Below are 15,466 nucleotides of genomic sequence, written 5' to 3'. Positions count from 1 at the left end.
TAGAAAAGTAAATAAATTTATTTAAATTTCTTTATTATTAATTTTTCTGTTTAATTTTATTTTATATAAAAACTGGGTATGTGATATAATCAGGATAATGTTATATTTAAATATCACGTTCGTATTGCTTGTATAATTTATATCATTGTATAATTTCTTTATAGAAAACTGTGCGATGTATAAATAAAACGACACAAGTCTTGTGTCGTATATAAAGATAATCTCAAATATTAAAGCGATGCATATATTGCACCTCGAATATTTAAATCTTTATATAAACTTCAAAACTCTCAAATGATAAAATTATCTCTTTCGTCATTCAACCGAATCTTTTTGAAACAGAATCTGTTTCTCAAGTTATTCAAAATAACGTTCGGTCGATTCTCTATCGCGTAAGGGGTTCGATATCGCTAGGAAGCCACGGTGATCCTTCTGCTCTTCTTGCAGAAGGATGTATATTTTGCGTTAACCCAGAAACTGGCTTGATACGAGCTTCTTATAAGTCGATGAGCTTCCTGAAAACTCATCTGAAACTCGGATTAGGCGGTTACACGAAAAAAAAATACCAAGAGTGTGAGGGTGAGGAAAAACAAAGCAGGTTGCATCGTGAGGCACAAAGAATATGTCCAGCATGCGAAAGAAGTAGCCGGGAGAAAGGGGCGATAAACTCGAATAAAGGTTGTAACCTTCTGACGAAGATTCTCAGAGAAGGTGTTATTATCGACAAACCTATATAAGCGACTGCCTAAAGCGTTTTATAATATTAAAGCGTTAATAATTATGAAAACTGTGCAACTTACGGAGGAACTTGACGGCGACCGCAGCATCGTAATTTTATGGCAAAAGCTTATCACGACGATTTTCAATACAGCGCTATGTATTATGCGCTACTTTCAAACGAATTTTGATGCCAATCTCGCTGCGGCGGATTATCGGGAGCGCGATTATTTAACAATCTCTAGGGTCATTTTTAGCATCAAAAGCTTGCGAGGTCGTTCACACTCTCACGTGCGCGCAACATTCGATAATTTGAAATAGAAAAGTTAAGTTTTTGCATTTTTCCTACCTTTATTGAAATTTCAATTTTACTTTTCCACAGTTAGCATTTAAACGCGAGAACAGAAAATAACGCTTAATTCTAATAATTTAATAATACCTATCGAAAAATATGTCGGATATTTATATTAAAAAATGGATCATAAATCTCTAATATCAACAAACTTATTAAACTAACGTAAGCCAAATCTTATGCGCACACGTTGCATCAACTTGCAACCGCATCTTAGTAACTTTGATGTACTTTGAAATTTGAATTTTACCAAAATCAAAGTAAATGATACCCTTTAAAATGGTCAAAGAATCTGTTAAGCTCAAGGATTTTGACACTCGTTGTACGTAATGAACTATAAATTGCTCCTTTGATATTTGATATCGAGAAAGTAAAGTACAATAAGTGAGCTTTGAGACAACGTGGTTAATCGTGCGTAAGTTAACGTTATAACAATCTTTAATTCTTAATAAGTCATGATCTCCTTTTCCGTCCGTTGAACACATTGTCTCAGATGCAATAACTGCCTCTGCTTATAAATTGTATTACTTTTCGATGTTATTATTATTACCGTGGATTCAATGTTCATTCTCGCCTTCTCTGAGCTGACTAGGTGAATGACTTCACTTCTCTTTGTCATTCAAGTTATGACTATCATTTTTGTTTTAATTATATTACAAATTATGATCAGTGATCAAATTTACTTCGATTTCCTCACGGAAACTTACACTATTTTTAGATCATGCATGCTTTATTACTCGCCGGAGTAAAATTGTTTTAATTTAACTGTTATTGCATCGGTGAGCGTGCTCTAAGTAGAGCCGAAATATCCGATTTAGAATTTTGTACCTTATTAATAATTAAAGATTGTTATAATGTTGACTTATGCACCGTCAACCGTGTAGCTTACTTCTTATTGTACTTGTTAATTTCATTATCGAGAACCTTAGTTATTTATACACTTATTTCCTGAAATACATTTCGTGTAATATAAAACTGCAACCTATCCAATGATACAGTACAATATACAATTTACTAGTTTTTTTCAAAAAAAGAGGTGTGCTGTGAAAATTTTATAGTTTTCTGTATTTTATCGCAGCCCGCGCTTACCTTAATACTGTCATCTGGTGAAGACATAGCTCATCGTCAGGTGAACCAGCCAAAGATTAAGGAACGCTCTCGAAACTCCGTTCCCGTCGTGTACAGCGGCTGGCAGTTCACCTGAAATTACATCGGGGTTATTACATCCTTCAGCTTATTGTTCAATTTATCAAACAAGGCTAAACGAAGAAGTAATCCGCAGCGACAGACACAATAATTGAAAAGCCAAGAAAAAAAACCAATTAAGTTTAAATTTCCGTGATCTTTGAGAGACGAAGTTAAGTCTTTTGTGTACATATAAAAGAAATTGATATTTTTTTAACGTGCAATGATTAAAGAATTCTCAAATACAACTTTTAAATAAATAAATGTACGAAAATATAATAAGATAATTTTTTATAAATTGTGATAGCAAAGTTTCAGTATTACTTGTAACATAGATCAAATAATCTTTGTATTATTATTAATTGGTTTTCCTTTTTAGCTCTTCCGTTGAATAATCATCATGTTAGCGTCACAACAAGAACATTTGCCGTTGTGAAGTCACTGAAAGCTTCTCGGATCGAATTAAATGGCTCGAAAATCGTGGTGTTAAAATATTCGATTTTCACAGAAAGCCCGTGCGACGGGCGTGCTTGCGCACGTTTCTCGTCGCACAAGAACACATTTGTCATTTTATTAATGGTTGTGTTCCGTCTATAGGTTTTCCGTCAGATGCAAGCCGCTGCGGGTTGACGTATTTTCGTGGCCTCCGTTTAATCGCTCTTCGACCGAGTTACGTTTCCCAGATAATGGTTGAGGCCTCCGGGCTTTCGAGAAATTAGGCGGCTCTTATTAATGGCTCTTACAATGCTCATACGCTTCGATACCTCGCGTCCTTGCATTTAATTACATACACGAATATTAGATATCTGTGGTCAAGATCAAATTAAAATGTCTCCGCGTTCAGTAAAATACTCCCAAATTGATATTCTTCATATCCTACGTCGATTACGACTTTCTAAAAAAAATTGGCAATTTAATCTTATAATATAATTATATTTTTTATTGAATAATTTATTTAATATTAAACTAAAAGAGAGAAACAAGCTAGTAATATCGGTGCGCGCGCGCGCACGCGCGCACGCACACAATACTGGCAGTGTTCGTCTTAAAGAATGGAATTAATTTTGATTCCTAATCAAGGTCTATATAAATAACCGCGGATCATTAATGATAAATAATCAATACTTATTAGTTGAAAAAAATTTAAATAAAGGCCAAAATTATTTCCGTTCATGGAGAGAGAGAGAGATACTGCAAAATGTATTATATGAATAATATATTTATAATGTCATTATATTATATAGAGATTTTTATGCTTACCAATTCGTATTGACTTATATCTTATACCATTATTGTATTCAATAAATTGGTTATTTAAAATATCGATAATTTAAAATTATATTTATATTATTTGAATATATGTATATGTAATAAGTAGTATGATCACTTTTATATTTTGTTTACATCGCTTTTAAATAACTGTTAATTTTCCATATCTATATAATAATGAATAACAAATTTAATTACAGCAATAAAAATTTTATCGATTTAAATAAACTCATATATTTAATTTATTACGTTCTCAATATCATACTCCCCCTTTCACCATAATATGTCGCGACATATGGCACAGTCCCGAAATTAAAAATAAATACGTTGTTAAGATTCCTTTCCATTTGCTGCGTTTGCATTAATGATGAAACCTAATTCAACGATACCGCCGGTAAATTGCTTCTTTGTTTTGAGAACGCGGCTCGCTACTATTTCTTCTCTATCATGTCGGTATTATTCTGACGCCCTACTGCGCTTCGCTTTCCAATTAAAAAAGTTCTCGCTTTAAAATCGGGTAAAATATTTTTACGAGCTTTCAACCTTTCCGCAAATTAAAAACTCTTGATTTTTCCTCCATACGTATTTTCCCGTTATTCACACCACATATGTTTTCATAACAATGGAATGCGATGTTATTGATTAAATCATTAAAAGAGGTAAAATATTTATGAATAATTAATGTGTGTTTGAGTATAAATGGGTTTATTTATATAATTTATCCGATATATTGTACGTAAATATCGAGCAAATGTAGGCAGACGTAAATCTTAACCGATTATTTGTTCTGATAATTTTCTCGAATGATAGAAATCGATAAATTTGTCGAATAATTTATATAGTTTTTATTTTCAAATCGTCTCTCTTTGAGTCAAAATATTCTTGAAATTTTCGTTAAAATCTTCAATTTTTTATTTTATTAAAAACATTAACATATTTTATTAATTTGTTAATTTACACTTGCAATCTTCTATCCACTTATTTATTAATCTGCATATCTCGACAAAATTGTTACTTATATATAGATTAAAACTGAAACTAATTCATTGTCTTAACGTTCGGTTTAAATTGTTTATTATTTCACCCAACAAGGTGTATAATCGTGAGAAAATCGTCGGGATGTGCTTTAATCACCGAAGCTGCGTCAAAAATACCACAGAAATAATACCGATGAATACTTTTCGTTGCCAAAAATTCCCCCAAGCATTATTCCCTTGGCTATCGATCATATGAATCGTCCCGAGCATCGGCGTAACGTCCTTCCGGCCCGTGTCCTTCCTTTTCTGCTTGTCGGGATGCCCACCGATAGAAATCGCGGTCCTGGCCGTGTTCCAGAGGATCGCCGTGGAATTTGTCAATTCGTCCCACTCGATCACCGCCCTCCGCCTACCAACTTACAGCTTCTTCATTTCCCTCCGCCCTTCCTCTTCGCTGTCTTTGAGTACCGCTGTCCCTTCGCCTACCCACTTGCTTCTTCGATTCTTCACCGAGTCTCTCGAGTCCTTTTCTCCCTCCTCTCCACAAATATCCCTTCAACTTCTTTACCATTTCTTCTTTTTCATCTTTTTATTCATTTCCAGCCTCTCTTTCTTTTACGTTTCGATTACTCTGGTTTTCACCCTTTTTCTTCGTATCGATCTATCGATCTCATTTCGCACAATTTCGCATCACATTTCGCATCTTTCAAAGATTTTTTTTCTTTACACGCCGCAGATCTTTCTTCCGGTTGGCTCGCAAAAAATCACGGAGATTCTAAGATCTCCTTTATCTGTCTTAATCCGGGCATTCGTTCCGGCAGCCACTCCGAGAGAGAGAACCCAGCATTTTTCAATGAAATACCACGGGAGCACCAATGAAACGTCAGACTTGTGCCGATGCCGATGGCAGACGTCGGCCTTGTTGAGAACGTTCTTCGGCGGTTTAATGATTACCGAGAAGCTTCGAAGCTTGATCACGCAATCGAGAGCCTCCTCCTTGCCTTCCTTTCTTATTTCATCGACGATTTTTTAATCTTTGCGTAGGAAAAAGGCTTCGACGAATTGTCGGTCAGCTTTTAACAAGAATCATCGCGACTTGATTTCATTTCTTAAAAGTAATTTCGAGATATATAACGTACTTGAAAGGATGCCTTTTAGCCGTTCGATACCTCAATACTTTTATGGTTAAGTATAAAGCGCTAAGAAGATGTAAGTGAGCGGATCATTCGATGGATTATGTCGTGAAAGGCACAAAACTGCTTTAAAGTATTCAAAGTATAATAGAAAAGATAAAATATGAATTCTTTAAGTAAAAAAATAATCGTCTCTAAACATGATATTTATCGATTTAAATTGACATTGCAAAGATGAATATTTTTCAGAATTTATTATCAGTATAAAAAATAACGTCATCTCGGAAATAAAAATGTAAAAAAAAATAATTCAATAATTTACTCAATAATAACTTTTCTTTTTAAATTGTCTCGATATGTTATTCGAGTAAGTGATATTTCCACTGTAAGGGCAAAGTAACTCCACATACACACATATCGTCATGTCACAAAATATAGGTATATGCTATAACAATCCGTGACAAAAGGCCACAGCCGCCGGTCTGTTCGCCGTTGTTCAGCTCCGTTCCTCATTGCTACTTCGATTCATGCCCGTTGGATACATTTCCTGTATGCGGCAGGGTGTCCGCCAACCTCCGGTGGCGAAGAGGCAGAACTTCCTATTGGCCACTTCCTATCCCGCTATAGTTCAGCGTTAGGAATTCCAATTCCCGGCGCTTGTCCCTCGGCTGACCACAAGCCAGGACCTTAAATTTAATCTTTCGATTTGAAATTGAAAGGCCTGGAAGTGTGAGAGAACTAAGCACTTTGTCTTAACACGGAGTATCCAAAAAATATTCACGACGTTTTCTGTTTTTGTATTGTGTGTTTTTTAAATTAACTTCATTAATGATAGCCGTATCGAAATATATCCTATAATTAAAGACATCAATCGAGGTTTTATGTGTGCTTCGTATTTATTGTATAAAATCGTAAACAATAGATATCCTATTATAATTATATTAATAATATGTAAAGGAATGTTGTGTGTTATCTATATAACATATACTTTTATAATAAAAAATTCTTGATTAATTTTTTTCATTCTATGATCAATTTGTTAGCATAAAAAAAGTCAAACTTCTTAATAACTACCTTGTTCTCGTAACTCGACCCGCATCATGGTAGATTATTAAGTTTTCTGCTTTTAATCAATATAATATTAGCAATAAAAAAATTGCGACTTCTGTTTTGTTTTCTGAAAGACAGATCTTAAGCATTTTGTTTAAGATAACCTTCAGAAATTTCTTTTAATGCATAATTTGTGAAACAAAAGACGGTCATCGCGATGACACATAGTGTGCTTAATGTCAACTTCTGGTCGTATACTTGGTAAAGATAACAGAAAGAAATTGATGATGAGGTCATAGAAAAGGTCTGAGATCAGTAGGGGAAACTCTATATGCTTCGATATATATCCTTCAGCTGTGTTCTTCGCAGCGCGCTATTATTATAAATCTGGAAACATCCAACTACAATTTATTGCCTCGTTATTCAATCTCTTCATTATTTACCGTTGCTAAATCAATTTTCGAGAGCAAAGTATTAAAGACAACAGTTTTCCATGATAACACATTTAACTATTTTTTACTTTTATTTACTTGCGTCTCTTAAAAAAAGTTTTTGTGTGTGTGTGGATATATATTTATATTATTTATCGTTAAAAATTTAGAGGAGCAGTGGGCAAGTTTTGAAATATCCTGTATACGAAATACTAATAAAGTTAAGAAAACGGTGATCACACACATACACATACACTCACACACGCATATTGGGTTCGAATCGAAGGCGGAAGGCTATAAGTTGGAACGGCCTTTCTCGATGTGGGTTATATTTTTCGAATATATCGGGCCGACCCTGCGCGACACCACGATCACGTACTAGAATTTAGTATCGCTTGCTTCCTAATACGACTCTGTGGTAGGAATCTGAAGTCGATGACAGAAGGACCGAATTGCCACGAGAGCCACGTTCCGGAAAGGACCTTCGTCTCTATTACTTTACCTTACTCAAAGCTCGGGTTATTCTTAGCCTTCGGCGATTTTAGCGGCCGTCGCTCTTTTGACAGCAAGGAAATACATCAATTCTTAAACGTCTCTCACGATTATTTGGACAATTGAAGAAAAGAAATTGAAGTTTTGCGTTCAGAGCTTCTTTACTCTTCTTTTTTTTCAACGACTTAACATTACTTCTTTTAACACACGCAACAAAATAAGTATAGCAACAATTATTAAATTTATATATTTATATTAACTTCCCCGAACTAGATATAGTGAAGACTTTTATGATATCTGATTATTCGTTATTATAATATTATTATTATCTGATTATAACGAGCTAATAAAAGCTTAAAACGTTGTTAGCAATGCATAATTAATTATATTATTTCCAGAAATCAATCTAAATGTGTGTATTAATAAATCATTGACATTTCCTGGACATTCAGAAGTGACAATCTCTATTTCGAGATTTTATGTATAATTATCCTCCAAATAAATTCCTAAAATGTTTATGTAGAGAAAAATTTTCTGTTAAGAAAGAGAAGGATTTGTGCTTAGAAAATAATTAAAATCTCAAATCAGAGATTAGATTGTTATATCTAAATGTTCAAAAAAGAATCAGTAGTTAACAATAAAATTAATTATTTCAATCAATTTTAGAACAATCTTAATTAACTATGCACTGGTAAGCATCGCAAGTTCTTATTTGTCCTTTATTATTATCCAACGATTAAATATTAGACAATATTTTAACATTTTTAATTAATTAAAAATTAATGCATGCAAGCCTTAATTTAATCAGCGAATTATTGACTTTTTACATATCGATCCGTTGAAAAAAATGTGCAATAAAAGGACAATAGTTAATAAAATTCGTATCTTTCCCAAAATTAGATCAGAATCAATTAATCAAGACGGCGTTCTACCGTGACCGCGAAATTAAAGTCTCGGTAGACGCCAGAATGGAACGAAGGCTCCTTGTAATTGGCTTAAGGACATTCGGCTGGAATGTCAGGCCCCGAGAGCGTACCTTAATGACCTAAACATTGCGCGGTTCTGAGTTGATTAGCGGCGGAGGCATTCGGGGACGGGTGGCATTTTAATTGGTCCCGCCTAACCTTTGCCCTCGTGCTCGTCTCGAGCTACCCAAGCCAGACCAGACACGAAAGAGAAATTACCGGATTACGTCACTGAGCCACAGGGCACGGCTGTATCTTACCACGGAACGATTTCTCATGTAAAGCTACGTCTCCGGAAATGTTCGAGAGAATGTCGTGTGCCTTTAGCAGCTCGTGAAATAAGATTCCCTCGAGCACAGACCTTCAACCGAAGACTCGGTCTCCTTACCGGTATTTGTGTAAATGTCCCAACGAGAATCTCTTCCATTGATTGATTTCAAATTTACATCTATATATAATGTAGTGGGTATCGTAGTGACAGATCTGTTGCAGATATGAAAGGTCGATTGTTCATAATTTTCGAAAATATAATATTTAAATCTCCCTGTATTTCGGAGCACATTGTGGAATGTAACGCGATATAATTTTCGCATTCAAAATTTATAAACTTTATTATAAGTGTGATAGTAATAAATTTGCGGCTCATTTCTTGCTTTGTTCCTTCAAAGAGCGTAGTGAAATTTATGGTTTATTAAAAGCAGAATTTCAATATAAACACAGAGCGAGTAACGAAATTTGTGAATTACAAGTAAAATTTCATTATCTTTCAAATCACTTTCTGTATATATGTACCAAATAGATGAGATTAGCGAAAACTAATCTCATTTACTACGTATTAAGGTTCTAGTTAGTGAATTTATTTACAGACACGCACATACACACAACAATTTATTCGATTCGTTGTACACATTGCCTAATTCCTGATTCACTAAACATAATTACGCTTTGACAATCGACTAAAGGTAAAATCATTAAAATATAGTTTAGTTAAAATCAAGCTTTAACAAGAAGACAACGTTTCAGTTAATTAAGCTGCAATAAAATAATTTATAAAATTTAATTAAATTCCCATAGATGTTATTGTTCACGATGCATTCTATATAATTACAGTTTCTCGATTATGTATTATGTAATTTGTACTTTATTCAACTTTATTATCGCATTATTCATATTATTCATATTATATGCAAACATTGCGAAACAGCGAAAAATAACTTTTTGGTTAAATATTTAAAACAATCGAGTTCAAAATCCTAACATCGTATAAAATAATAATTTCAAGTTTATATTTGATATACTTTTAACTTAAAAAATTTACTTTAAAAATTTATTAAGAAATAATCTTACTATTTATATATTATCATAATATATATACTTATAAAAATTAAAATAAAATGGAAAAAATTAATTAAAAAAAAAAAAAGAAAGAAAATTTGTACAAAAACTTGCGCGCGTTATAATATATATAATAATTATAATCACAAATTAAATTCAATTTTTTACATAATATTTCTTTTCTAAAAAGGCATGTTAAATACATTAAAATGTAAATATATATCTAGAAGGCACGATCAAAATAAATATATTCAAAATTGAATATCTAATAATAATAAGTAGGTGAGGATTTGTCTCTCATAACTTATTCTATAGCTCATAAAATACTCGAAGCAACTGGTATCTGCTCATTTTATCTATCCTCATTTTTCTGACGCGGAATTCAATAGAGAATTTAACTCGCTAATAATCTTAGTCACGTGCCAAATGGCTCGAATACATTAATGACAATTGAACTGGCAGACTCAATTCGATCAATACTGGAGCATGGAATCCCTGCGGCTGACATTGTTCCTAATGCGTCACAATACCGTTTATCTCGTACTTTGGTCAATGTGTGAATCGCCTATATGAATGCCCCGAGCGAGATGACCGCTTTAAAGCTTCATTTTCACGAGATACGCCACGATATTGACTTGTGCATTAATAAGCTATTTCCATGTACAAAAAGCCTTCTATAGAGAAGTATTGATATGTGAAATATGATTACTTTACCCTCAAATTTACAATAAATACTTTTTCATTATTTAAAAAATTCTAAACATGAAAAAATAAAACAAACAGAAGCATCAGTTATGCTCTTGAATCAAATATCATGTGTTAATAAGGAGTAACGTCATTACTCGACTTATATTTAATTATTCATACAACCGAATAACTATTAACAGATAGAAAAATTTTATAATCTAAATGAAACAACTAAGCTAAATTTTTGGTTAAAAAAAGAGGACACATGAAGCTTTCTTCAGAAAAAATGTAATACTTGATATTATCATATACAATATATACGTATTAAAATTCCCAATTTCATAAACTTCTTTTCGATCGAGACTGATTTCCATCCAAGCACCTCAGAATTCACTTAAACCTTTATACCATTATATGAAAAAACTTATGAAAAATTTAAATTTCCTTCTGAATACGTATATAGTCTCGGTATTGAAAGAGGCTAAAATCTAGTCGCGCGAGAAGCTCATGGGCAAAAGCCCAACGTCACAGAGGCGAAATTGCGGCGCGACGCTCTCTATCGCGGCCACCCTCCGTGCTGCAAAGTCGTCCGTCTTGCGCGAGTGCCTTATTATGCTCGTCCGAGGTTAACGCCATTCTTATCCGTGCACGTGAGCCTCGGGTCAGGAAGCATTAGACGCGCTTTAGCAAACGTGAGCCCGTCGCTGCCGCCGCTCCGGAATAAAGCTCGCAAATGGACGAAAAAAGTGGTCGCGCGATAACGCCGCGCTCCTTATTTCCTTTCCCGTCGAGGTGTATTCACTGCCCCCCTGTTCGCGCCGGTGCAACCCCCTCGGTCCCCGCGACTCGCCCCATTTCCATGTCGCCGTCACATTAGGCTGCTGGCATTTCTATTTCCATGAAACGTACATCCCGGTCGTCGTCGTCGTCGTAGTCGATGTCATCGTCGTCTACACGAGGTTGCTAACGGCGAACGACGACGCGACGTTGTATAAAGATTGCGCCTAGTGCGGCGGTAAACGACGTTGTTTAATCTTATACGCTATTGTGCTTCCGTTATTCACGCGCGGTGGCTGTCGGACCGTCGCATCGCAGAAAAAAATTTAACGCGACTGGTAGTAACGTCGAAATATATACGTTCATATCTTTTGCGATACACTCGATGTGTGTTGGTGGAAAACGAAAGATAAATTCCATGTTACATGAGACGTGAGAGTCTTCTACCTGAATTTATTAGGTAACGCGTGAATCAAAATCGAAAAACTGCAAGTTCCTATATATATACATTTCCCGCGCTTCACAAAGTTTTCTAAAACTCAAAGTTTACATTTTCTTTCATACGCAACTCTTGATATCTTTATCTCGGATATTACGTATATCTAAAGAGAAGCACGAATTTCACACAACAAACGTGAAATGATAATAAATTACCGAGTTAAAAGAGATTTTTCTTACAATTTTCCCCATTTAGTGTTCACTGATTAAAACCGTCTCGGGAAATTAATCTCAATGAAAACGTACGTAATTCGCGAAATTGAAGCGACGCTGTTGCGACAGCAATGAATGCACTCGCGAGGAATGAAGCGATGACGCGGCTGAGGAAGATCAAAGGTGCGTTTTCGAGATTATGACAGGCGCACGAAAGATTAAGATTTCCTTGCGCTGAGTTTACTTTTGAGAAGAAGTGGCTTCCGGAATGAAGGCGAGCCGTTGAAAGCAGCGCGTATTATGTCCGCGAGAAAAAGAAAACAGACGCTGTGCTTTCGTATCTACTCTCTTATCTCTCGTTCCTTTATCGGCGTCTGTTCATCTCGAAAATACAGATATCCCGGTGAGAAAACATCGCTCTTCGTTGGACGAGCAAACCCGTCCTTTTTTTTTCTCCGCCGTCTTGGCAAACGCCCGAGTTTCGTTATGGATCATCGAGAAAGGAGCACAATGCACGTTATTCTGCGCATTGTCGAAGTATCAAAAGATTTGTGCCATCGTCAGCTACATCAAAAACGGACACGGCGCCTTCCGAGCTCCGACTGTCCTCGCTTAACGTTTCTAAAAGTGCATTGATCCCGTCAACGAAACACGAAACCGTTTCCCCTGTTTCTCACGGAAAAATACGTGATCTGATTCCTCGCAACGACTTTAATATTGCATCGAGTTTCCATCAGCAGGGCACAAGCGCACAAGTCGTCCTGCTAAAAACTCGAGGATGCGATTATATTCTCGATGCATTATATTTCTCGTATTCTCTCATTCTCTCATTTTATTTTCTTGTATTTTACATTGATTATTCTTTGTCCTTTGATATATTTTTTGCTACAGAAGCAATTGTCTTTTTTCTTCGTTTTATCTAATAAAATAGAATATCGTTGCAAATTTATTTGAAATGGACGCATTATGCTTTAATTTTGGCAATTACGTATTAAAAATTACAAATCATCTGTAAAGTCTCTTGTTTTCAATGTATCATAAAAAACAACAATTTTTTAATACCATTATTTTATCACAAACATATTTGTAAGTTTCGTGAGTTGTTTATTCTTCTCCGATTCTTCTTAGTGCTTTTCACGATGAAATTTTCTTGTATTACGCGCACAAAAACACATTTCGAAAATAAAATTTCCAAGTTTCATTTCAATTAAAAGCATCATACCTTGTCTGAAATGTTACAATAAATAAAACATTTTTTCACAGAATAACGTTTTTGTTGTAAACATTATTATTGTAAATATTTACCGTACCTACATTACATTTAATCAATACTATAAGATCCGCTGTTTGTTTCCACTGCTTCTGTTTTTCTAGGCGATTACGACTAAAAGCTTTAGGGATCAACGCCCTTCCATCTTTTACCGTAGAACGAGCCGTAAAAAGACGTTTCTTCTTTTGTATGACGAGATAAGATACATATTTCCGAAGTGCTATTACTGGATTTTGTCTCTACTGAAAGCTTCAGAAGAGTATCACTCTTTTCTTTCGGAACGCAACTTTGACGAGAATCCAATTATGTGCATTTATTCTATGAAATCATATTTTATATATGTCACACACAGGGTCTTTTTTTATGCAATCAAGATCTCTCAAATAAAACTCCCTAAAACTCAAGGAGGAAAGACAGTATATATTGTCGCGATAGATTCATTCAAGCGCCAATGGGTCTCGCAGAAATTTTAGTTCCATACAATTTTAACGTCATAAACTAGAAATATATTTTTCATCTTTTCTGTATATCGTGGCGCGATTAGGCACTTTGAAATTGATGGAATCGAGCACGATCCGGACGTCGTGTGAGAGCTACGCTCGAGTATAGTTGAATGGATAATGTTGCGCAGGAACACGGCCTCTTCTCTCCTCCGAATTTCTCGCCGAGTTTTCGGTACATCTGCTAAGCGCATTATAGGATAAAGAGGAGTTTCCCATCTTACTGATGTTCGCCTCGGAAAAAGCGTACGCTCTACAAGGGATTTCTTCGCCGTCCTTACATCTCAATCGCATTACATATTGCAAATTGCTTCCAGATTTATAATTAATAGTTTATTTTATGACACATCGTCATAGAGCTGTGCGAGTGGTTTTTCCTATTCTTTGAGATTTTTATCAAGCTTTCAAAAGAGTGAGAGTTTTTCATTTCCGATAGCCCTTGCGATAATAGATTTGGTGAATTAAGAAGCTCAGAAATATTACTCGTGAAATAATTGAGAGAAGTCTTTTTACGGTAGTTCTTATTTCATATTGACGCGTTCGTTATTTAAATAGCAAAAACTGAGGAAAGTTTTTCATGATATATCCGATCGCTGATAAATCAGACATTTTTCAAAAAGCGCAAAGTATTCGGGACATCCATTTCGTCGAATTCGTTCCTGGATGGTATAGAGTCGTGGAAAAGCTGTTTTCTGGTGGCACAGCCCCGAGCGCGCGCGCGCGCCGCGTGATAAAATGTAGGACAATATTTCCTTATCACGTAAATGCGGTCAACTGGAATAAATTAAGCGTCCTCGCAAATTTTCGGAAATACCGGCGGAGAATCGTGCGATATAATGAAGAGCTACAGCGACATTAACATTCTATATTGCCAGAAAGAGAAAGGCGGCTCGTCGTAACCGCGTAGCCCGCGCGCGCGCGGTTAGCGCGTGCTGTATCCGGAAATAGCAGAAGCAGAGAGCGAAAAACGTGCCCGCGGGGCTCAACCGTGAGTAATCACCGTGCAAATCTCCTACGATTTATACCTTGTTTCGTATTCCCGCCGTTCTTTGCGCGACGAGCAGGTCCATTCAAGTTTGATAAGTAACTACCAGACTCGACGCGCCGGAAACTTGCTCTGCCTTCGTTAAATGGCGCGAAAAGCACGAAGCAACGAAGATATGCATGTAAAAAGTTCACGTGCAGACTTAACAAGAAAAAGCACTAACAAAGCACTTAAGAAAAAAAAATTGTTCGTCTCGTCTGTCGAAGCTTCAGTAAATTGTGAGAGAAAAAAAAATAAACATGGGAAAGAATAAATTTATTTTTGTCTAAAAACAATTGCGTTATTGAAGATAATTTCTCAATTTTAAAATATTAGGGAAATAGATGCAATTTTTATAAATACACATTTCAATATTATAAACAGACAAAAACACTTGAAAGATCTTTTTAAAACGCATCAATTATTATAATAAACATTGATATGTTTGCAATGTTTGATGGTAGCGAAATTTTAACGTTTTACACTTCGACTGTGTTAAAAAATTCTGTCAATCAATAATGTTCCAAGAATTTTAATAATAAAAATATTTTCTCAAAAAGTATATTGCCTCTTCGTGAGTATAGAGCTGTAAAATTTTTCAAATAAATTCCAAGAGCACACTTAGAATTTACATAAATATATATCCTCTCC

General features: G+C 35.1%; 1 protein-coding gene across 5 annotated transcripts in view; it reads right to left on the bottom strand.

Moving 5' to 3' along the window:
* LOC143895503 (uncharacterized) overlaps nucleotides 1-15,466 on the bottom strand; it is a 257,055-nt gene that overhangs the window by 35,337 nt on the left and 206,252 nt on the right. For all 5 annotated transcript variants that reach the window (XR_013256344.1, XR_013256345.1, XR_013256343.1 and 2 more), the window contains exon 10: nucleotides 2,159-2,269. Coding sequence is in view for 1 of the 5 variants with exons in the window: in XM_077402674.1 (XP_077258800.1) it covers nucleotides 2,169-2,269 (101 nt within the window). In the remaining 4 variants the exon portion in view is untranslated. The remainder of the gene's footprint in view (nucleotides 1-2,158; nucleotides 2,270-15,466) is intronic.

The sequence above is a fragment of the Temnothorax americanus genome, unplaced genomic scaffold (assembly GCF_048541705.1).
Source record: "Temnothorax americanus isolate GAGA-0224 unplaced genomic scaffold, ASM4854170v1 Scaffold16, whole genome shotgun sequence".
In the NCBI taxonomy this organism is placed as follows: domain Eukaryota; kingdom Metazoa; phylum Arthropoda; class Insecta; order Hymenoptera; family Formicidae; genus Temnothorax; species Temnothorax americanus.
Note: the sequence above shows the minus strand (reverse complement) of the source record. Positions and strands in the feature narration are given on the sequence as shown.